Source organism: Oryza sativa, chromosome 3, assembly GCF_034140825.1.
Source record: "Oryza sativa Japonica Group chromosome 3, ASM3414082v1".
Taxonomy (NCBI): domain Eukaryota; kingdom Viridiplantae; phylum Streptophyta; class Magnoliopsida; order Poales; family Poaceae; genus Oryza; species Oryza sativa.
Genome location: NC_089037.1, coordinates 10,617,208 through 10,640,304, shown reverse-complemented (window position 1 = coordinate 10,640,304; position 23,097 = coordinate 10,617,208). Strand labels below are relative to the sequence as shown.

Here is a 23,097-nt window from a genome sequence, read left to right as displayed (position 1 = left end):
CTTCACCATGGCCCCACCTGCCAGCGACGAGGACGATTCCATGTACCAAATGACACGAAATGTTTCTTCTACAATCTTCGCAGCCTCGCGGTCGCGGGGGGAGATATATATTTATATTTTTTGGTTGGACGCATTTAGCGGAGGGCGACAAGTCGATGCTAAGTGCGAGCTGGCAAGGAAAGTGAGATGATCAATAAAAAAAAAACAAAAGGTTCTTGACGCCTCTACTATAGAGTTGTGGTGAAGATGAGGTGAGATGAGCCTGAGGGGGTGTTTTGTTTGTGCGAAAAGAAAAGGAGGAGAAAAGAACATTAAAGAAAAGAAATCTTTGATGGCATATGGCATTGGCAATGTGAGAGGAGGAGCACAATAATGATTTTGCAAAAGAATAAAGCGGCGAGAGAGGGTGTGTGAGTGTGCCGAAGTGGTGAGGCCCCGCCGGAAAGGACCCCAGAAAAAGAAATGATCTTGGGCGGTAGCTCACAGGTCCCGTGTTGGCCGCCCCCACCGGCCATCTATCTCCGTCTCTCCCCTCCTCCCCTTTAATCCTCGAGAGCTTAACGGCAACGCCCCCCTCTATAATTATCACCTGCAAGTGCTTAATGTCGAAATGCTTGTTAGTGTCAGTTCGTGCACGGCCACAAAGACGTGGATTCCAAGTTACTCTTGTCCGCGATTGCGATTTAGGATCGTCTTTGCGACTTAGACTTTGTTAGTGTAAAACCTGTCAATGGCGGCAGTGATGGTGTGCGGTGCTGCATTGGATCGGCTGACCCTTCTTGGTGATGGATGGGTGGATCAATTGCGAGAGTGAAGCTGAAGCTGAAGCCAACAAACAGATTGAGAGGGGAGAAAGAGGAGCGACTGAAGAAGAACACATGCTGCTGCAATGTCTATTTTTCTGTGCTTTTTATTTATGATGATGCTGAGGCTGCAAGCCTTCCAAACCTGTAGAGTAGGATACAAATGACCTCTTTTTTTAGTAACAAAACGATCAAAAAAAGTGGAAGAAGAGATCACTAATACCAACAAGAACAATCTAACACAAGGCATTTAATCGAACAGAACAAAAGAAAGAAGAAATGAAGAAAAAATAAACATGTAGGTGTTTGAACAGGTAATGGTGGAGAAGAATTGAGAACTCAGAAATTTGTACGGGGTCGGCGAAAGAAGGAAAAGAATCATCTTTAGTGTTGCGGTTACCGGGACCCTTCCGCGGCGGAGTCGGCCGGGCCGTACAGGTCGAACGGCGCCCAGAGCGCGTCGAGCGGGCACGGCCGCCCGGCGCCGAGCCGCGCCCACGGCTTGCCGGATCCGGACCAATGCAGCAGGCTCACCGGCCCCGGGTGGAGGTCGCGGCAGCTGCCGAACACGTTGTCGCCGCCGAGGCCGTGCTGGTTCCACCGGTGCTCGATCGGCGCCACGTGCCCCGCGAACACCAGCAGGAAGGGCGGCAACGACCCGAGCTCGTAGATGCGCCCCGCCGGCGACTTCTGTATCTCCATCCACCGCTCGATGCGCCGCGTGTAGCCCGTCCGCCGCCACCTGGCGAGGTCGAGCACCATGACGCCCGTGTTGAAGTAGCACGGCCGGCGCCCCGCGAACGTCCCGGCGAACTGCTTGTCCGACCAGAACCTGTCGGTGAAGTACTTGGTGAAGTTCGCGTGGCAGTACTCCGGCGCGCCGACGGTGCGGCCGCCGAGGTCGGTGCGCCAGAGCTTGGCGACATCGTCGACGACGACGAGGTCGGAGTCGAGGTAGATGACCCGGCGCACGCAGGGCTCGAGGAGATCGGCCAGATAGTTGCGGGCGTAGTTGAGCGGCTGCTCCAGGGCCTGCCTCACCGACGTGGAGATGAGGCCGCGGACGCGGTCGGGGTCGAAGTAGTAGACCTTGAACTGGAGCTGCGGGAACACGGCGCGGACGAGGTCGCCGAGCGCCGGGTCGGAGACGAGGAAGTGGAAGAAGACGCTCTCGGGGCACGTGGCGTGCTGCACGACGGAGTGGACCGCGGCGACGGAGCCCCTGAGGTACTCCTCGTCCAGCGTAATCGCGATGTGGACGAGCGATGGGTCGCAGACATTGCCGGTGGCGTTGCCGCAGTCAGCGGCATTGCGGAACGCGGGGGCGCGACGGAAGGCGAGGCCCCTGGCGCCCCCCGCGATCTGGCCAGGGAAGCGGACGTGGCTGTCAAACTGCGACGACCGGATGGCCTCGGCGGGCGGGAAGGACTGCAGCGACGGGGACAGCACCACCATCACCATGGCGGCGGAGAAGAACCCGGACACCCGCGCCGCCCACAGCATGGCGCTCCCCTTTCCCCCGCGCGGCCACCTCTTCCTCCCACCGCCGCCGCCGCGGCTGCTGGGCCTCGTCCACCCCAAGACGCCGTGCAGGCGCGCGATGGCGTCGTCCAGCGGCAGCGCGGCCGCCAGGTTGTTGTATCCCCCAGCACCAAAGAGAGAAAAAAAAAACCCACGCGACGACGACGGAAGAAGCGGCGGTCTCACCTCACCTCAATTGCATCGCCTCGCGCTGCCCCGGCCGGTGGATCGGCGGGTGGAGTGGGGGAGAAGCGAGGGGGAATCCATGCGAAGCGGGGCGAGGTAATGGGGGAACAGCAGCAGCAGCAGGAGGAGGCGGCACCCACCAACCCACCACCGCGGCGGCAGGCAGGCGATTTTCTTCTTCCCCCCTCCTCCCTCCCGCACGCCTGCGCACTCTCCTCTCCTGCCCGTGGCTGCTGCTCCCCTTGCTTATTGTATCCGCCGATGCTGCTGCTCCCGCTGCCGCTTCGGTTTTGTTTATTCTCGCGCTGCGATTTTGGGGATTCGGGCGCTCGCTCGCTCGCTCCCTCGCCTCGCCTCTGCTGCCTCTCCCACCTTCCTTTTTTCCTCCAGGCTCTGAGAAGCCAAGCGGGCTAGCGAAGTGGAAGGGGAGAGGTGAGGTGGTGCCTCTGGGCGGCAGCGGCCGTAATAGTCACCGTCAAGCGGATCGCTTCTTTTACTGCTCTTTAGCTCAGTCAGCTCCAGTTTCGTGTTTGTTTTTGTTCCGTACTAACAAGAAAAAATGGAGTATATTTCGCGCGACATTTGGGAGTTGTTGTGAATTTCGGTTTAATCTGGTTCCGCTCAACACGTTTTCTTTGAGATATTTATCGTTTAATTGAGATAAGGAGATGAATCAGGAAAGTACTTATCGTGAAAGATATCCTGCCGAATTAGTATGGGGTTTGGAGAGAGAATTTAGGATCTGATATCAATTCAACCCTAAAACGACCGTATCAAATTTCCAGCTACTCTTCTTTCTCGCAAATACTTCTTTTTTTCTCTTCCAGAGTTCCGGTTCCATTTGTAGGCGAGTAACATGATTAACACTACACGTTCAGGCAGCGAGTTATTGCTGAGAAGTCGTCGTCAAATGCACGAAAGGAAAAATATGAACAGTACGACCCCTACAAAGTAAACGGCGCCTTGACAGTAAATAAAAGAGAGAGAGAGCAAGATGTTAACATGACAGAGAGTGTGGTTGATCCACTCACCTTGCGATCGTAACCATCTTGACTATCCTTAACTCGTGCAGAAATGAGAACTAAAAAGGTGAGAACATGTGTAGTACTGATCAAGGACATTTTTAATCCCAAAATCAAAAACCCGTTCCTAAGGTAAGTGCACGCTGATCACGATCGGCCAACAGAAACAAGGCCACATGTCGCGAGAAAAAGGAAAAGCTTACATATATATACCTAAAGTCCTAATAAATCAACTGCGTTTGCAACCATCTCTGGGAGAAAAAACGCCGGTAAAATCTCAACGATTTCTTAACTATTATCCGCTCCTGAACTATCCTCGCGTCGACCGTTGACTATCCACCGGAGCCGACGACGCCCCGCTCACGACGAGAGAGCGATAACGTCGCCGCTTCGAATTTTGAAGGCCATTTTTTTTTTCACCAGCTGCTGCCCACGACGACGTCTTTGGCCTTGGCCGCTTCCCTCCCCGACGTCCCAACGTGCGCGCGCGCGCGACGCCGCCGCGGCCTTCCACGTTTTAGCCGTTGCGTTTCGCGGAGGCGCCGTGTCACTGCCAGGTGGGGTCACAGATTGCGCCGCAGAGCGAGCGAGCGGCGCGCGCTGCGCTGGTGGCTGGCGTCACTACCGGTGCCAGGCTGTAAGCATGGGCTCCGCGGTGGCCGCCTCGAGATTGGTGACGCGGACGCTTGGGGGCCTCCAGAGCCCGACACGTGTCCACAGGGTGAGCTTTTTGTTCATTGATTGATTCCTCTCTCTCTCTGCTGCGACGTGCTAGATTGTCTTTCCGTGTTGTATACTTGTATCTACGGGGGCATTGAATTGTGCTACGGATAGAATCATAGAAGAAGAGAAAAAAAGGATGGAGAATTCAAAGACAGTAGGCTTCTGCAATCTGCACTACAGCTGGCTTCGACAACGCCATTACCTGTCGCTCTAGGGTTGCAAAGCTGCCACGAACGATTTTTTTTGACAGGGCCTTGTCTTTTCTACGATCGAAACCCCCAAATATTTCCGCTTGTAATATGTGCAAGCAGAATTTTTTTGGTAGGCCTACGATCATGATGCTTCTAAGTATACAGCCTTATCCGGTCCGTTTTGATCATAAGGCCATGATGATGGCAGCACTAACTACTCCTAATTGGCAATGACAACTGATAGGATTACTAGTAATTGGCATCGGCTCGGACAGAGTTTCAGACTTTCAGTTCATTGCACCAACTGAATGTCTGAATCCAACAACCTTCCATGTGGTGGCCCTGATTGGTTTCACGCAGGAGCTCATCCATTTACATGGTCCTTGAGGTCCTGAGGACCCTTGACCTTGAGGCGAGGTTTTGAGCTGTTCAACTCTGCAAATGATCCCTTGACTTTACGCAAGGCAATTTGCAAAGCTCACTTAATTAGTAGGAGTACTAGCATATAATTTCATATTCTGTTCATCTAATTGATGATTGGGCTGAGGGAGAAATGAAAAGCAGAGGCTGGCAGAGCACTCGTTGAGATCAGCAGTGGTATGCCCAGGAATAAAGCAACAGGGTGTGCGTGCACATGGTGAGTTCTTGGGTGCAAAGGTAGGTACATATCCTTTGGCATTGGGGAGGCAGCAGCTCCGGTCTCCTAGATTGCCAAACAACCAAAAGAAAAAAACATGCAGGAGTAGCACGATTCTACTTGGCAATTAGCTGGTCTTGCCTTTCAGCTAAAGAAAAACTGCATGGCGAGATGCTTTGTTTTTCCTGAAAACGTAGATGCGAAATCCTGAGCATCTTACTGATTTGTGTTCTCTGAAAAATATACTCCTTCCGGGCTCGTTGTGCTTCTGCTTTCCTTCAATCATTGAAAACTTGACGGCGGAAAATGTTGTTTATACGGAAAACTTTAATGGGCCTTTTTAATTTGGTCAAGGGGTTGTCAAATATCACTTGGTTGATAAACGTGTGCTTGAGGGCTGGGCCTCATTTGGTGATCCACTGCTTCTACTCGGAGCCACACAGAATTTGCCTCGTCCTCATCCAAACAGGCATCGTCGTCGTCGTCTTCTCCGCACTCGCCGACTACTGCCGTCAGAATAGGAGCACGTTTGCCCAAAAAGCCCCTTCCCCTTTTCTTCGTGGTGATTTGTGACCAGCCTCTCAATCCATGGCATGGATTCCATGCCTGTATCAGAATCTTAAGATCGGAACTGGTTTTAGGGTTTTTCGCGATGGCATGTCGCAAAAGTCGTCGAGGGCAATGCGGGTTGAGCCAATGGCGATATCGGTGACCAAGAAACTGAAACAAAATTGTTGGCCCAGTCAAACTCCCTTTAGCTTTAGCTAATCCAGCCCAGCCTAACCCTCACCGTCCATTAAACCAAATTCGGGATGGAACTCATTTCCCAACCCAGTTGTGGCCCACTGGAAAGCTAGCCCGCCCTCGTCAGTCGTCACCACGTGGTTGATACGGCAGCATTTGCGAGATGCAAACGTGAACATCTAAATAAACTAGCTGGTGGCCCGCGTAATTGCGCGGCTAGCACCCAAACGAAATCATATATTTTTCAATATGATTTTACTTAAAATTTATTAAAAACTATCTCGTTATTTTAAAACTTTGAAAGACCAAACCTTATTATCCTTGTATTTCTAATTATATAGTTTTTAAAAGTCACACCAGCTGCTACCCCTTACTTCTGTCATATCCTTCTTTTTTTTCTTACTCGATCTACCACTATTTCTATTTATTCTCCTTGCAACCTTTAAAACTTGGATCTTATAGTTTTTAGAGTTTATTGTCTCATTGGGTTTCGTTTTTATAATTTGTAGAAGTCCTGTCAAACGCTGCCATTATACTCTTCTACGACCTCTTCATTGGAAATCGAACATAACTATCGTTGGAATTCATTTTTTATTTTCTAGAAGTCCCGCCAACCATCGGCGGCTCTGCAACTATACTCCTATTCACCCCGCCCGCTACTTCTCCTTTTTATTGTCATTGAGATTTTAAAAATCAAATATGATTATCAATGGGGTTTATTTTTTTACTTTCTAGAAGTCCCGGCAACCGCCTTGCCCGTTTGCTTTACGGCCTGCCCGTCGTCCCTCATTTTAATCGTCATTAGGATTCTATTTGGTGTTTTATTAACAATTTTTATATGTCGTATTGTCACGCCCCGAACTAGTCCCGACCGGAACTAGCCCGTGACGCTCCAAATTAACCTGTTAATCGATACCGGTCCCAGGAAACAGTGCTGGTATCACAGGAAGACAGAATATCACAGCAATAGAGGTTTGTTTATTATAGAGTAGGAGTACAGTCATGTTGGGCTGCGGACAGATCCCGAGCTCACAACTGCATTACAAAAGGGAAGCGGAAGCCAAGACTTGGACCAAACATCACAGGCGCTGACGGAGCGTGGGGCTCCTCACCAGGAGACCGCGCAGGCCCCCCTTTACCGGTTCGGCCGGGGGCGCTAAGTGAGGTTCTTCGCCCTCGATCTGAGGAACGTCAGCGAGAGAAGAAATGCGCAAGACACGGGCGACGTAGACAGGTTCGGGCCGCTGAGAAGCGTAACACCCTACTCCTGTGTTCTGGTGGATCTGTGAGTGAAGGAATACAGAGAGCCGGAGAGCGAGAGAGAGTTCAGGCTCTAGCCCCGTTCGCCCCCTCTCTTCTCCTCTTTTTTTCCTCTCCCTTTTCTTCCTAGGCCTGGGCCTCCTTTTTTTCTGGTCAAGGGTCACCACAAGGGCCTCTCGCCACCTAAGAAAGGAAACATGCTTTTACAATGAGGGCTAGTCTACAGCCGGAAGTGACCTCTGACAAGCAGAGCGCACGTCTCCTGCTCTGCTCGCCCCTTTTTCGGTGGACGCCCATTTCAACCTTCATTTAATGGCCAGCGACTTCCTTGCCATACTTGCGCTGAAGCCTGGAATGGATCTGACCGGGACTGACATACCAACTCCAGGAGTTAGCACGCCGGCTCCGGCTAGGGACGAGAGCCAGGAAGCTCTCATCATTCCGACGGGACAGGGCGAGGCGTGTGACAGGCCGCCTGTTGCCACCTAACCCGCGATCTGACCGGTATGTGACCGGTCACACACCGCGACTGGTCACGGACCGGATAAGCGTGCGCTGCGCCGCATTAAATGCGGCGTGGCGCGCTCGTCCAACCTGCTATAAATGCGGTTAGGTGAGCCCGCTGTGCTCACCTAACCCACACACGTGGCGCCAAAACCACAAGGGGTCGGGGCACCCCAGCCCTCGGGGCCGAAACGGGAGCGGCCCGACCCCTCGGGGAGACAGAGGGAGGGGTGGCCACGACCGTCGGGCCCGACCCCCCCCCCCCCGAGGGGGTCAGGCCACGTGGGTGACCGCGGCTACCCAAGCCTCTAGTCACGATACCCCCGGCCCCATGTCACCGACAGGCGCGACTTGGGAACTAGGCCGAAACCCTAAAACTCATCGTAGCCGGCTTGCTCCTGGAAGAACTCCTCGTCAGCGGGATCCGCTTCATCTTCTTCAGCAACTGGGGGGATTATTTATATAGAGCAAGGGTGAGTACGGGAGTACTCTGCAAGCCACGGGAAATAAGTGTTTAATGCAGGCTTCAAGGAAAGGCTGTTGTTTTTGCAATTGATTTTATTTGAACTCTTTTCTGAAATCAACTAAGTGAGTGCTTCTCAAACGACACGGATGAGACAATGCGTCTCGTCCGGTCGGAGTATGTGCAATGTATCAGTCTTTTGAATTGATTCAAGGTTGGCACCCGGCCAACAACTTTCAAACGGCCACCCGGGCCAACAACTTTCAAACGGCCACCCGGGCCTAGCTGATCCCATCAGCTGCAGATTTTCCAAACATCGATCCCCTTTCCACAACAGCAATTTCATAAGGCAGTAGTCAAACAAAACTACGCTAGGAATCACCTCACATCCGCCCATGACCGTGGGCACGGCTGTTCGAACAGTTTGTTCACCTCCGCAGAGGGGGTACACTTTACCCACACGATATTACTAACCCGGATCACCCAGCCCGTGGGGATCAGCCACGTCGGGAGACCTCCAAGCTTTCATGACAAGGCATTTCGAAAGCCGACACAGGTTTACCATATGCCGACGAGAGGGGTCCCAGACCAACAACAGGTTAGGTCCCAGACCATACTGTGCCAGGAAGCCCGGGGGTCCTCCCCGACACCACCCCGGCGAATCCACATGTCTCTCGGCATCAAGGCTCCCCTGATAAGCTAGTTACTCAGCCAGGGGTGTCCCATTCCACCCATGTGGTCGTACTTGTCTTAAGTTCGGATGAAATTCCAAGGAAACGGTCCTTAAGTGCAAGAGCGGGAAACCGTACACCCGGTACGTTCCCCGGTCCGCGGTTTTGGAAATTCATTTAGTTCACAAGCACCGACCCAGGTGTCGGGTTTTCCAAGTCTTTTGTAAAACCCAAGTTTTACCCAAGAAGTTACTCAGATTTTAGGTTTGAAGGCGACCGTCGATACTTGTGCAGAGTGCACGATTTCCGAGGCGTGACTAGGTGGTTACAAGGAAACATGGTATAACAATTAACAGAGGAAGGATCAAATGCAACAAATAGGTAGGTCCTCCAATCTGCCTTGCAGACGGGACAAGCAGATTAAGTGTGATCCTATCAATGCATAATATTTTTCAAGCAACATAATTAAGTTCAAATATAGGCTCAAGATATTCAAAGGTGGCTTGCCTCGCTCGAGATCTTGAGCTTGATCCTCGAAATCCTCGCACTGCGGGTCTTCGGGCTCCGAAACTACACGCAAAATGGGACAACTCAACAAACGGCGAAAATAAAGCCCTATTAATGACCTCTAAGCGTGCCATTAGATAGATCTCGAGATTTGAGGAATTTTGGAAGTTGAACGGAGTCAAACGGATTTACGGTTGGGAAGATATTGAATTTATAAGATTATTGGATTTTTGGCCGCTAGCACACCGGGTCGTTTTGGCCACTAGCCGGGCGCCAGCTCGCCGGTGTGCTAGGAGTTGTATAGGAGTTGTATATGATTCAAATTTACTTTGTAAATCTACTATTGTACTACCTCCACCCCCCCTAAAACACCTTATTTTTGGCCATGCATCTTGACTTAGGGACCGCTGGAGTAGAAATTACAAATACTGTATCCATAATTATATTTCAATTATATATACTTGCACAAAATTTTAAGGGAAAATCCCCTAGTTATTTTATTAGTTTGATAAATTTGTGCAAAATATCGAACGCAACATAATAAGATTTCCAATTCAAAATTTATCATCAACGTCAAAGATTTATTATCGAAGGAAGTAAGACCAAAACATATTAGCAATAACATTATTGGTGAGGATAATTGTATAAGTATTTGTCAACTTTGTAATTCTCTACCCTTAAAATATAGGCAGCCTAAAATATATAGGAAGCCTGTAAAACCAGAAAAGAAATCTAATTTGGAAAAAAAAAGTACAGTAGAAGGATAGAAAGCCCTAATCTTCATGGGCCTATTCTCTTGGCCCAGCTTAGTAGAGAAGGAAGCACTTAGGGGCTGTTTGGGAAAATTATAAGTCCCTATAATAGGGACTTATATTTTTTTAAGAGGGACTAAAATTTAGCTCCATTTTATCCCCAACAACCAAACACCATCTTAAGCTGGCGCCTCTCCCCGAGGAGATGGAGAAGTGCCCACCGCTTCCGCGTGCTCCGCCGCAGCAGGTTGCAGCGCAACCGGCGACGCCGACGAGACGAGACGATCGAACGAAGGCCAAGGTGAGGTCGTAGCAACCACCCCTTCTCGACCCGCGCCATGATTTTCTTTTTCTCTTTTAGTGTTCTTTATTTATTCGTCTTCTTCATGGTTTATTTGATCTTTGAAAACCTAATTATTTGTCTCGTTCGCGGACGCCTCCGACCTCATCGGACCTGATTTGTCTCGAAATTTCTGGGCCGCAGCAACCTACGGTTCTCCCCGACGGCAAGATGGAGGCGAAGCTGGACCGCATCGCGGAGCAGCTGAAGGCGCTGCCCTTGCTCAGCCAGGTGGTCGAGGGGCACCAACATCGCCTCGAGGAGCTGTCCAAGCAGATCGCCGTTGCGGCGGCGCTGGTGGAGGACGTGAAGAAGGAGCAGGCGGCGGCGGCGGCGTCGCGCGCCGCCAGGATCGACGGCTACTCGGGAGGGTTCTTTCGTCTGGCGAAGCTGAAGTTCCCCACTTTCAGCGGGACGTTCCCGCGCCTGTGGATCACCAAGTGCACGCGCTACTTCGAGTTCTACGGCATGCCAATGAAGATGTGGGTTTCCTGGGCTTCGATGCACATGGAGGGGATGGCTGAGCTGTGGATGATGACCTATGAGAAGCGCCATGAGCGTGATTGGGGTCGGTTCTGTGAGGCCGTGGAGGAGAGATTTGGGCCCTATGATCACAAGCAGAAGCTCACGGCACTCTTGGATCTGAGGCAGGAGGGGATCATGACAGTGAGCGAGTACAGAGACCAGTTCGAGGAGCGCTTGTACCATGCCAAGCTGTTCGATCCAGTCTCCAGCAACTGCTTCGACGTGGCATTATTCATAAGAGGCCTGCGAGAAGAGATCAGAGATAGGATGTGGCAGCAAACTCCTGCTACCGTGGATGCTGCTGCCCAATCGGCTCTGGTGCAAGAGGCGTTGTATAACTTGGAAATGCAGAGAGCTCAGAGGGACCCGTATAAAGAATGAGATGCCGGCCTCTGTCGATTTGCTCCGGTGAACTGTGGGAGTAGTGCTACTGTGTTGTTTTTATCATGTCGATGGTCTTTGGTTCGATTATGCTGATTAGTTTGAGGAAGGTCCTTGGGAATTTTGGGATTCAGTTATTTCTAGCATGTCGATGGTCTTTGGTTCGATTGTGGTGCTCAGTCTGAAGAAGGTCCTTAGGATTTTTGGGATTCAGTTATGCGTTGCTTCTGAAGATCTTGGTTAGTTGGTTAGATGCGAATTTTCATTTATCTCTTTGAATGGCAATTCTGGGGTTGAGTAATTGCTTTTGCTTAATGCCAAACTTTAATTAGGTGATCTTTATGTTTAGCTCTCCTGTTTCTATAGGTTTTTATATCGCAATTATCTTAGGCAGGTCGGATCATTATATATTCTATATTTATTTTCATGCATGTTCCTTTGAGCTGTGCACATCCTTTGGGTGTAGATGCCGGTTATCTTAAAAAAAAAATGTTCCTTTGAGCGGGGCAGTGCCTACTTCCGTGAAACTGTCAAAGATCATCTGGTTCTCTGATGTTTCGGTCAAAATCAAACCATGCTTAATAGTTCCCTTGCTTTCTAATAATCTTCGAATGCTATATGCAGGTCCGAATATTGCGTAACTTGATGATTGTGCTGTTCCGATTTAATTGTTTAGAGATGGATTTCTTCAATTTCGGAGGAATTATGATCCTAGGTGTCCGGAGCCTAATGCCTGAATAATGTATCAATCCTTCCTACTGTTGTAGGAGTAGCTGGTTCCCCATGTGGCTGGCTAATTTTTCTTGTGATAATTTTGGTACAATTCACTGCAAGAGGCTTAGCTTCAAACTATATTTACTATCAACTCTCACGCATTTCGTTATTTTGGTTTGAAAATATTCAACGGTGTACTCCCTTCGTCCCAAAATAAATTAATCTTAAATATGATGTTATATTTTCTAGTACAACAAATTTGTACAAAGATATCTTAAAATTTGTTATATTATAAAATATCACATCATATCTATAGATTCGTTTATTTTTAGGACGGATGAAGTATATTGTTCTACAAGTACTCCACTTGATAACTGACATTGAATATCGCTGGAGGAAGGTGGGCTGTTTGCAATGGTCATGGGAGTTTGATGACTGACATTGAATATCGATGTCATTCACAGTTTACAATGGTTATGGAGTAATTAACTGTAACAGTGAATAGGAGATGTGATATAAATTCTGTTCCATCTATTCTGGAGTTGGATATGTGATCTTCCCACATTGTGAAGATTCTCACACCTTATGTTCTGTGGATTAATCAAGTGTTCTGGTTCAGATTTGGATATTTTTGCTTGTACTCTGAACTTGGGATGTAAGTGGACATTGTTTCGCGGGTTAGCATATGTAAGACTGTAAAGACTGTAAGGTCTTTCGGTTAAACCCTCACATGGAGATTGAGGCTAATTTATTCCATACAAGTACGTACTGAGTATGGAACTAATCCTCTCAGTACGTATTATTTTCTTAGTTGTACTCTTTTCCCTGCCGCCTGTATCATTCCAAACACATAGGATTTTTTTTCAACCATGCCTAGCCAGGCATAGCTCATTGAATTATCATACTACTCTTAACTTGCAGATCTCTATCATGCTTCCCAGGCCTGTTGATCATGCTTATTGGGAATGCTTTTCATTACAAGTTGTTTCACCATACTTTTATGTAGAACTGCGAGCTATTTAACCCTCTTTGAAACAATAGGGATGGTATAACACATGATTTTTTTTCTTAAAAGAATCATGGTGTTCGTAACTGTTAGCTATCACAGACACAATCACACAACGATGGTAAAACACATGATGTTGGCAAGAATGCCTATACAAAAAAAAAAAGCAAAACATAAGGGAAACCATTTGGACGGACCGAATGAAAACATACGAATTGGATGAAAAGAGACTTTCCAAGAGGTTGAACTTCATGCTAACTTTGGACCTATTCCAAAGGAAACTCATAAAATTCAATGGTATCAAATCCTTTGTTCCAAAGAACTATTTAGGAAAAAAAAATATCCTTTAAGATCCATTTTTTAATTTAAAAAGTCCTTTATATATCCTCTTTCAAAATGAGCCTCAGCTGGTAGCAAAGGCCCACAACCAATTTTATCCTGAAGGCCTGAACCGAGGGAAAATGGGCCTAATGCCCCGACGAGCCCAAATCTTCAAAGCCCACGCAGCGTAATTCACGGCTCTAGAAGGCAGACGCGCCGCGAGAGAGAATCCCAAACTCGTAAATACTCGCGAACCCCGAGGGCGAAGCCCGAAACGGGCGTCGAAAATATCTCGCATCGGCACGAGCTCTCGAACCTTCACCTGGCCCCAACCCCCGACGACCAAAAACTCTATTTAGATATTTTCCCACGCATCCGTCTCCTCCTCGCGGAATAATAACCTTTTTTTTTCTTTTTCCAAGCGCCCTTCAAACCCATCTCCTCTCCCCTCTCCCTCCCAATTCGATGCAGCCGCGGTAGCAATTCGCATCGCCCCGCCCTCCTCGCCGCGCGGATTCGCTCGCCGCCCCCGCCACCGCACCCCCATGGACGCCTCCGCCGGATCCGGCAATGCCTCCGGTGGCGCCGGCGCCGGCGCGTCCGCGTGCTGCTACTACTCCCTGCTCGGCATCCGGAAGAACGCGTCCGCCACCGACGTGCGCGCCGCCTACCGGAGGCTCGCCATGGTACGTCCCCCGCCTCCGCTCTCTTCTCCCCCGTCGGCCGCGCCCGCGCCCGCGCCCGCGCCGGCGCGCGTAGGTGATGGATTGTGTTGTGAATTGGATCCTTTTTTTTGCGCGCGCAGAAGTGGCACCCGGACCGGTGCGTGAGCGACCCCGGCGAGGCCAATCGGCGGTTCCAGCGGATCCAAGAGGCGTACTCCGGTAAGGCTCACCCGCTCGGCCGCCCCCAGTTTGCGCTCGCTACGTGTATGATCGAACGAAATCCTTTTTTGCGCGGTTGCTGCAGTTCTGTCCGACAAGGGGAAGCGAGCCATGTACGACGCCGGGCTGTTCGATCCCCTCGACGACGACGACCAGGTGAAACCTCGATTATTTTTTTTCTTGCGTAGCAACCAATATTATCATTCTTTTTTAAAAAAAAATTTGGGGCTAATAGTGCAATAAAATATATTAGTATATAATATTCTTTATTAAAATTCTGCCCTGTTTTTCGACGGCCAGGATTTCTCCGATTTCATGCAGGAGATGCTGGTGATGATGGATAACGTGAAAAACGAGGTAGGCGCAATTGAGCACGCAACCACTTTCTCTACCAATTCGTATCGTAATCGCCACAATTATCACCTTTAAAAAAAGGCTTAGTTATCATACTTAAGCGATGACCGGTGATCTCGCCGCGTGCAGAAGCCGGACACACTCGAGGACCTGCAGAAGATGCTGCAAGACATCGTCAGCGGCGACGGCGGAAGCCGCGGCGGCGGCGTCGGTGGCCGCGTGCCGTCGGACGGCACACGGAGGACGCGCGTCGCGCCCTACCCGGCGCAGTCGCGCAGGTGACCGGCGCGCCGGTGTACGAGACGTGCACACGCCTCTAAGTGATGAAAAGAGAGACAAGCAGAAGAAGAGAGGAAGCAAACGGGAAAGAAAAACCAATAAAATTTGGCAGAATTTGTTTCCCTTTTTTTTAGGTCATCAGATGATTGACTCCGTTTAGTTCGCTGGGTTGGGTTGGGTCGGGTGTGCCGTTCGATTCCGGCCGCGTCACCCAAGAATTGGTGCGTGCGTGGCCAAAGATTCCAATATCTTGTCGACATTTCGTCCTGAATTTCACTCTCTTGTTGATGTGTTCATCATGCGTCCTCTTCTGCCTTCCTGTGTCATTGTCCCTGTCCTACTCCCACAGTGTATTCCCAATTTGTTACACTACTGGTGCTACTATTGATGTGTCTCTAGTGATCTCTGCCTCTCGGGCTGGCATCTTTTGGCATCTTGCAGCAATTAGAAATGGTTTCTTTTCCTCGACGCCGTGTGGATGTTGCCATCAGTTGATGTTTCTAGCGACTCTCTCTACTCTTGACGATTGCAAATTGACGTTTATTTTTGTGTGTTTTGTGCGCGCGCGCGCGCGTCAAGATCGTGTGGGCGATGGATGTGCACTGGAGGTGTTCTGGAGTGCTCTTTTGCAGCCGTACGACCGAAAACGATACGCCGCTGCCGCCTTCAACGCTCGCTAACAAGACGCCGTTGGATTGGACGATCGCACGATCGCGCTTGTGTGGTGGTGTCGTGGGATTGCCCCGCTCGTGGCTGGTGGGCCGGGCGCCTTTTCCGGCGAGCAAAGTTGCGGTTGCTGCTGGGCCTGCCGGGTCGCCTGGACCAGAGGATTTTTTCGGCGATTTTTGCTGGCTCCGGAGAGATGGGAATCCGGAATGGCCGGTCGGGGGGGCGATCATGCGAGCCGGGGCATCTCGTGCATGGCAGATTGTTTGTAGACGTAGTTTAGTACTGTAGCAGTTTGGAAAAGAGGCCATCTGGTGGTCCATCGAAAAAAATCTTGCGGGTGGATGTGTTTCCCCCTCTCGATTTCGTTTTGGAAAAGGGGAAAAAAAGGACAGAGTGAGTCGAGATGTTTCTTGTACGAGTACTGGGACATTCTTTCGGCTCCCTCCCTGCATGTCATGGGTATTGTTTATTGAGAGGTGCACACAGCGGTGGTGCTACTCGAAGTATCCGTACACGGGAGTAAAATATCTCCCGTTGGGAGATTTGTCAGATAACAATCCGGCAATCTACCGGTCGATTTTTTTCCCTCTATTTCTTTAATCTTTTGGGAGTTAGTAGTATAATTAAGCAAGCTGGTGTCGTGTTTTGGCGCCACTCTCTTCCATTTTGGTAATGCGGCAGGGAAGCCGTAATCAGACGTTCACCTTTGTTACTACTCTGTCCGTATCACAATATAAGTAATTCTAATATTTTTCACATTTATATTGATGTTATATCTAAAATTTATTAACATCAATATATATATATATATATATAATGTTAGAATGATATTGTGAAACGGAGGAAGTACCATCAAACTTACGTGATGCTTGACGTATAATCGATCCGTTGGCTTTAAGCTTATTGATGGTTTTTTTTTAAGAGAGCACAGCCCTTGACATTTCCCCAAGTATTCCAACTTTTGGGTGAATTGACCCGTCCCATTTTGCGTCTCGGAGGGCTGAGGTCGCTGTCTCCGTAGAGTACAACTTGTACAGGCCGAGGCCGTGTATGCTAGCCTCCCCTTTTGATCTGCACGAGAACGTACGTGACGTGATACATCATCGTCGACACGTTTTAAGAGGCTAACCACTTGCTTGCTGGACTTATCTATGTTTTCAGTTTTTCATCGACACTTCAACAGTAAGGCTGAGTAAAAAGGTGGCCTCCTTTCCTCCTTGTTCTACTAGCTAGTCCCTGAGTTATGGGCCTTTCGAGTTCTTCCACTCCCACCCCATACTAGTAAAAATATGGAATAAGACGAGTCTGATATGTATCCCTCAACTACCAAACCGATTCGTTTTGCCTCCTAACCGGCCTGAACGATGGTTTCATCCTACGCAACGTACTGGGAGGCGCCTAGCCGTCTACAAATTCGGACGCCCGATTTAAAATTGGACATTGTTTCACCCTTTATAAAAATAACAAGCATAGTGGCCCGCGCAGATTGCGCGGCTAGCATCATTATATTTTCTCTCATATAATAGCATATATGTTTTCTCATTATATTATTCAAATATATTAAAATGACAACATAATTTTAAATTTTACAATAACTTTACAAAACTACTAATGTGTAATATTTATATTATATTTTATATACGTGTTAGTTATTAATTATTTTTAATATCAAATTTTAGTTATTTGTAAATTATATATATTCCTATATGGACTCTAGACTCGTCTTTTAATATTTCTTTTTTTAATTCATTTTTATTTATGAATTTTTATTATTTCTAATTGTATTTCTATGTGGACTCTAAACTCATCTTTCAATATTCTTTAATTTTTAATTTCGAATTTCAGTTGCTTCTAAATTATATTCCAATATTTGTATTCCTATATTGACCTTAAATTCTTCTTCCAATGTTTTTCTTAATTTTGAATTTTAGTTATTTGTAAATTGTATTTTTATACAGACTCTAAACTCTACTTTTAATTTTATTATGTTTATTCCAAATTTTAGTTAGTTTTAAATTCCTATATGGACTCTATACTCTACTTCTAATATTCCTTATTTTTTTAATTCCGAATTTCTATTTTTTTTTCTAAATTGTATTTCTATATATACTCTATACTTTACTTCTAATATTCCTTATTTTTAATTCCGAATTTATATTATTTCCTAATTGTATTTCTATATGTACTCTATACTCTACTTCTAATATTCCTTATTTTTAATTCCGAATTTCAGTTATTTCCTAATTGTATTTCTATATGAACTCTATACTCTACTTCTAATATTTCTTTTTTTTTAATTCTGAATTTCAGTTATTTCCTAATTGTATTTCTATATGGACTCTAGTCTCCTCTTCTAATATTCCTTTTTTTCATTCCGAATTTCAGTTATTTCCTAATTGTATTTCTATATAGACAGATTCTAGTCTCCTCTTCTAATATTCCTTTTTTTAATTCTGAATTTCAACTATTTCTAAATTGTATTTCTATATGGACTCTAGTCTCCTCTTCTAATATTCCTTATTTTTTAATTCCGAATTTCAGCTATTTTTAAATTGTATTTCTATATGGACTCTGTCTTTTCTTTTTCTCCGATTAATGTGAGAATTTCTAGGCCATGAGAGCGAACTTGGAGGTTCCTTTTTCTATTCCTTTAATTATATATTTAATTCCAAATTTCTTTGTAAATTGTATTTCTATATGGACTCTAGTCTCCTCTTCTAATATTTCTTATTTTTAATTCCGAATTTCAGCTATTTTTAAATTGTATTTCTATATGGACTCTGTATTTTCTTTTTCTCCGATTAATGTGAGAATTTCTAGGCCATGAGAGCGAACGTGGAGGCTCCTTTTTCTATTCCTTAAATTATATATTTAATTCTGAATTTCTATTTTTTCCTAATTGTATTTCTATATGGATTATATAGTCTACTTCTAATATTCCTTATTTTTAATTCCGAATTTCAGTTATTTCCTAATTGTATTTCTATATGGAGTCTATACTCTACTTCTAATATTTCTTATTTTTAATTCCGAATTTCAGGTATTTTCTAATTGTATTTCTATATGGACTCTAGTCTCCTCTTCTAATATTCCTTATTTTTTAATTCCGAATTTCAGCTATTTGTAAATTGTATTTCTATATGGACTCTAGTCCCCTCTTCTAATATTCCTTATTTTTAATTCCGAATTTCAGCTATTTGTAAATTGTATTTCTATATGGACTCTGTTTTTTCTTTTTCTCCGATTAATGTGAGAATTTCTAGGCCATGAGAGCGAACGTGGAGGCTCCTTTTTCTATTCCTTTAATTATATAATAGATGTTTCAGCACTTAGAAAAAAAATGTTACAGTTCTTAAAAAAAAGTGAAACATAGTGAGATAGTTAGATGAAACAATTTAATTCAATATATACAATAAACGATTTAAGTCATTGAAACACTTAAACCTTGTATACATCAAAACAAACCCCGTGTATTTGAAAATATTAAACACTATCTAAAATCCACTTCAAACATTTGATACACACACACAAAGAAACATCACAAGTACACTAACTGAAACATTGTTTTTGAACCATTGAAACATCAACAAAACCTGTGTGTCGAAAATAGAAATATAGAACACTATCGAAATATCCACTGACATTTGATCCAAACACAAAAGAACATCACGAGTATACTAGCTTGAAACACAGAAAAAAAAACACACAGAACCTAGTATGGACTGCATCTTCCTTCTCTCCGATGAACACAGGCTTGCTCGCGTAGGTCTTCTCCACCACTCCCATCATCGGATCTGTAGGAGGAGAAGGGGGAGGGCGGCGGAGATGAGGAGAGAGTGCTCCTGGGGGAGAGAGGGAGCCGGCGAGCCTACACCACCACCGCCGCCGCCATCACCTCACCGCACGTGTGTCGTCCTCCGCGTCGGCCGCCACCACGGGGACGAAGCCGCCGTCAACGTCCAGGAAGACAAAAAGCGGCGGCAGATCCAACGGAGAAAACGACGCTGGCGAGATTGACGGGAGAGGAGACTGTGCGGGTGAGGTCGGCTGGGGAGAGACGGCGGCGCAAGCGAGAGAGCTCGTGGGAGAGGAGGCGGCGCCGAACGGGGGAGAGGAGGCGAGCCGAGCGAGGTGTGGGGAGCCAAGTGACGTGGAATGAGACGTGCGAGCGCCGGATATTTTTCTCTCTCATCGGGCACCCGTGCATAAGCATTATCGGACACATTGGCGTGGCCTTCATTCAACATGGCGCCTACATGCAGCTCCACCAATAGCAGCTCCAGGAGCTTCACCCTTGGTAGTGGCCGACGGCAGTACGGCACAACAAAATTTCAGAGCCGATAGCACAACAAAATTTCAGATGGTTGCCTGCATGCAACTAGAAAATCCCCACGAGCAAAGCAAAAACAAACTGGCGGCATCCGTCGTGTGGCTCTCCATTCACCTCGGCCTGTGGCGACCTCCGACGCCCATGCGCAACCACCGTCGTTTTTCGCCATGTCCAAAGTTAGCGCGGGCTCGTATAAGAGATGCCACCGCCGCCGCCGCCGCCGCCGCCTCCTCCTCCTCTTCCTCCTCCTCCTCCTCGTTGCTCCAATTTTTAGACCGAATAAACCGGACCCCTTCCGCTGGTAGGGGACGACGCATCGATCGATCCCGACGCCTTTGCGCGCGCGCGCAAAATCGATCATTTGATACATATCTCGCGTGAATCGTCGACTGGTGGTTGCATTGTGTTGCAATGAGCAAAGGCGCGATCATCGGCGCGTCGACCGTGCTGGTGGTGGCGGTGGTGGCGGCGGTGTGCGTGGTGTCGTTCAAGAACGGGTCGAGCAATGCCAAGGAGGACGGCGAGCTGTCGACGTCGGTGAAGTCGATCAAGTCGTTCTGCCAGCCGGTGGACTACCGGGAGACGTGCGAGACCACGCTGGAGCAGACGGCGGGCAACGCGACGAACCCGACGGACCTCGCCAAGGCCATCTTCAAGGCGACGTCGGAGCGGATCGAGAAGGCGGTGAGGGAGTCCGCCGTGCTCAACGACCTCAAGAACGACCCGCGCACGTCCGACGCGCTCAAGGACTGCGAGGAGCTGCTCGACTACGCCATCGACGACCTCAAGACGACGTTCGACAAGCTCGGCGGGTTCCAGACGAGCAACTTCAAGCGCGCCGTGGACGACGTCAAGACGTGGCTCAGCTCGGCGCTGACGTACCAGGAGACGTGCCTCGACGGGTTCGAGAACTCTACGTCGACGGAGGCGTCGGAGAAGATGCGCAAGGCGCTCAAGAGCTCGCAGGAGCTGACGGAGAACATCCTCGCCATCGTGGACCAGTTCGCCGACACGCTGGCGAACCTGGACATCACCGGATTCAGCCGCCGGCTGCTCGGCGACGACGGCGTGCCCGTGTGGATGTCCAACGCGAAGCGCCGGCTGCTGGAGGCGACCCCGGGCTCCAAGGAGTTCAAGCCGGACGTGACGGTGGCGGCGGACGGCAGCGGCGACTTCAAGACCATCAATGAGGCGCTGGCCAAGGTGCCGGTCAAGAGCACGGGGACGTACGTGATGTACGTGAAGGCCGGGACGTACAAGGAGTACGTGTCGGTGGCGCGCAACGTGACGAACCTGGTGATGATCGGCGACGGCGCCACCAAGACCATCATCACGGGGAACAAGAGCTTCATGCTCAACATCACCACCAAGGACACGGCCACCATGGAGGCGATCGGCAACGGGTTCTTCATGCGCGGCATCGGCGTGGAGAACACGGCCGGGTCCAAGAACCACCAGGCGGTGGCGCTCCGCGTGCAGAGCGACCAGTCGGCGTTCTACGAGTGCCAGTTCGACGGGCACCAGGACACGCTCTACACCCACACCAGCAGGCAGTACTACCGCGACTGCACCATCACCGGCACCATCGACTTCATCTTCGGCAACGCGCAGGTGGTGCTCCAGAACTGCCGGATCCAGGTGCGCCGGTGCATGGACAACCAGCAGAACATCGTGACGGCGCAGGGGCGCAAGGAGAAGCACTCCGCGGGCGGCACGGTGATCCACAACTGCACCATCGAGCCGCACGAGGACTTCAAGGCCGACGCCGCCAAGTTCAAGACGTTCCTCGGCCGCCCGTGGAAGGAGTACTCGCGGACGCTCTACATCCAGTCCGACATCGGCGGGTTCATCGACCCGCAGGGGTGGCTGCCGTGGCTCGGCGACTTCGGCCTCAACACCTGCTACTACGCCGAGGTGGAGAACCGCGGCGACGGCGCCGACATGAGCAAGCGCGCCAAGTGGAGAGGGGTCAAGACGGTCACGTACCAGCAGGCGCAGCAGAAGTACACCGTCGAGAGGTTCATCCAGGGACAGACGTGGCTCCCAAAGTTCGGCGTGCCGTTCATCCCCGGCCTGTTGCCGCAGGAGCAGTCAGGGAGGATACACTGATCCATCGTGCGTCGTCTCGTCGGCCTATATATATGCTAGCGGGTAATTGTTTGCATCATGTTGCTGTCGTCGTCAACTCCTGTGATCTCTATAGCGTTCTCTGCTGTACTCTAATCCATAGAAATGCATTCTTTTCTCCATAGAATTTGCGTACGCGTAGTACATTGCATATACTAGTACTACTTAATTATATTTACGTGTTGTACGGGTTGTTACGAATCGATTATTGTTTTTACTGATCGACAAATGGTGAAACTAATAGATAAGGTTTGACAGAGTTTTACTTCTTCTGTTTCTGAAACGTACTCAAACTTTTGCTAGTTTTAATGCAGGAGATGAACTTGCAAACTGCAAGTTGTACTAGCTGCCAAGGGGAGTGGATTTTAACTCTGAAGGGAACGTTACCGTTGTTTGCATGCCATTTAAAATAGTTTAAACATTGAGATGATATATTAACATGTGATATATTTCTCTACAAACATGTAACATAAAATCCAACTTTTACATATCACAATGAAAAAACAAAGTTGATTGTGAATATACGTTAACTAACTATGGTAAATTTAGTTCTACAAAATGAATTAAGTTGTAGTTTTCTAAAATCATCAGCTATTGTTATAAATTTTTAAATGACTTGTTTAAATTGTGCTAACCGGTAATTAACAAATACAATCATAGTTTTTTTTAGAGAAAGGCCCAGAGAGCCCAGCTTTTTACTGAAAGCGTAAGGTTTGGTTCGATACAAAGCGTTGGGGACTCCAGCTTTCGAACACGGTAACACCGCACACAACTCTCAACAGGGACTCATGGGAATAATTAACTATTTGTCACTTTTGAATGGGTAATTAAAAATTTGTTACTATACTCACATATTATAGATACATGAGGGATTATGAATTGCAAATAGTTAAATGTCCCGGACTCAGGCCGCAGGCCAAACAAACAAGCATACTACCCTAAATCCAACAACACACACAAAACAATCATAATTTTTATAAAATTTGCTCTGGTTAATTTAGACATGCAAAATAATTTAGAATGTGCTGCAAAATAATTTTGAAAGTTAATTTGAATGCAATAAATGGATTAGACGACAAGGAAACATCATTTGTATCTTGTATCAGTATGAAAAACGATTTTTCCTTCTAACTAGTAACTAGTACAGCAGTATACTATTAGAATTTTAAAAGATAGAGTAGTA

At 48.0% G+C, this 23,097-nt stretch overlaps 4 protein-coding genes across 5 annotated transcripts; 3 read left to right on the top strand and 1 right to left on the bottom strand.

Moving 5' to 3' along the window:
* Positions 1–879: 879 nt before the first annotated feature.
* LOC4332572 (probable galacturonosyltransferase-like 7) lies at positions 880–2,913 on the bottom strand. The gene has a single exon (XM_015777620.3). The coding sequence runs from the start codon at positions 2,304–2,306 to the stop codon at positions 1,200–1,202; it is 1,107 nt and encodes a 368-aa protein (XP_015633106.1). The 5' UTR covers positions 2,307–2,913; the 3' UTR covers positions 880–1,199.
* A 7,252-nt stretch (positions 2,914–10,165) lies between these two features.
* Positions 10,166–11,680, top strand: LOC4332571 (uncharacterized). Of its 2 annotated transcripts, none has more exons than XM_015773375.3 (2): positions 10,166–10,285; positions 10,469–11,680. In XM_015773375.3, the coding sequence occupies exons 1-2, from the start codon at positions 10,190–10,192 to the stop codon at positions 11,228–11,230; spliced, it is 858 nt and encodes a 285-aa protein (XP_015628861.1). In that variant the 5' UTR covers positions 10,166–10,189; the 3' UTR covers positions 11,231–11,680. The 2 variants fall into 2 exon arrangements, with proteins under 2 accessions (XP_015628861.1, XP_015628862.1); XM_015773376.3 differs by having other exon boundaries at positions 10,192–10,290.
* A 2,014-nt stretch (positions 11,681–13,694) lies between these two features.
* Positions 13,695–15,182, top strand: LOC4332570 (uncharacterized). The gene is made up of 5 exons (XM_015773039.3): positions 13,695–13,957; positions 14,077–14,155; positions 14,241–14,311; positions 14,456–14,512; positions 14,639–15,182. Exons 1-5 carry the CDS (start codon positions 13,817–13,819, stop codon positions 14,789–14,791), a joined length of 501 nt encoding a protein of 166 aa, XP_015628525.1. The 5' UTR covers positions 13,695–13,816; the 3' UTR covers positions 14,792–15,182.
* Positions 15,183–20,047: 4,865 nt separating this feature from the next.
* Positions 20,048–22,436, top strand: LOC4332569 (probable pectinesterase/pectinesterase inhibitor 21). Its single transcript, XM_015774644.3, has 2 exons — positions 20,048–21,938; positions 22,229–22,436. Exon 1 carries the CDS (start codon positions 20,199–20,201, stop codon positions 21,894–21,896), a length of 1,698 nt encoding a protein of 565 aa, XP_015630130.1. The 5' UTR covers positions 20,048–20,198; the 3' UTR covers positions 21,897–21,938; positions 22,229–22,436.
* Positions 22,437–23,097: the final 661 nt, after the last annotated feature.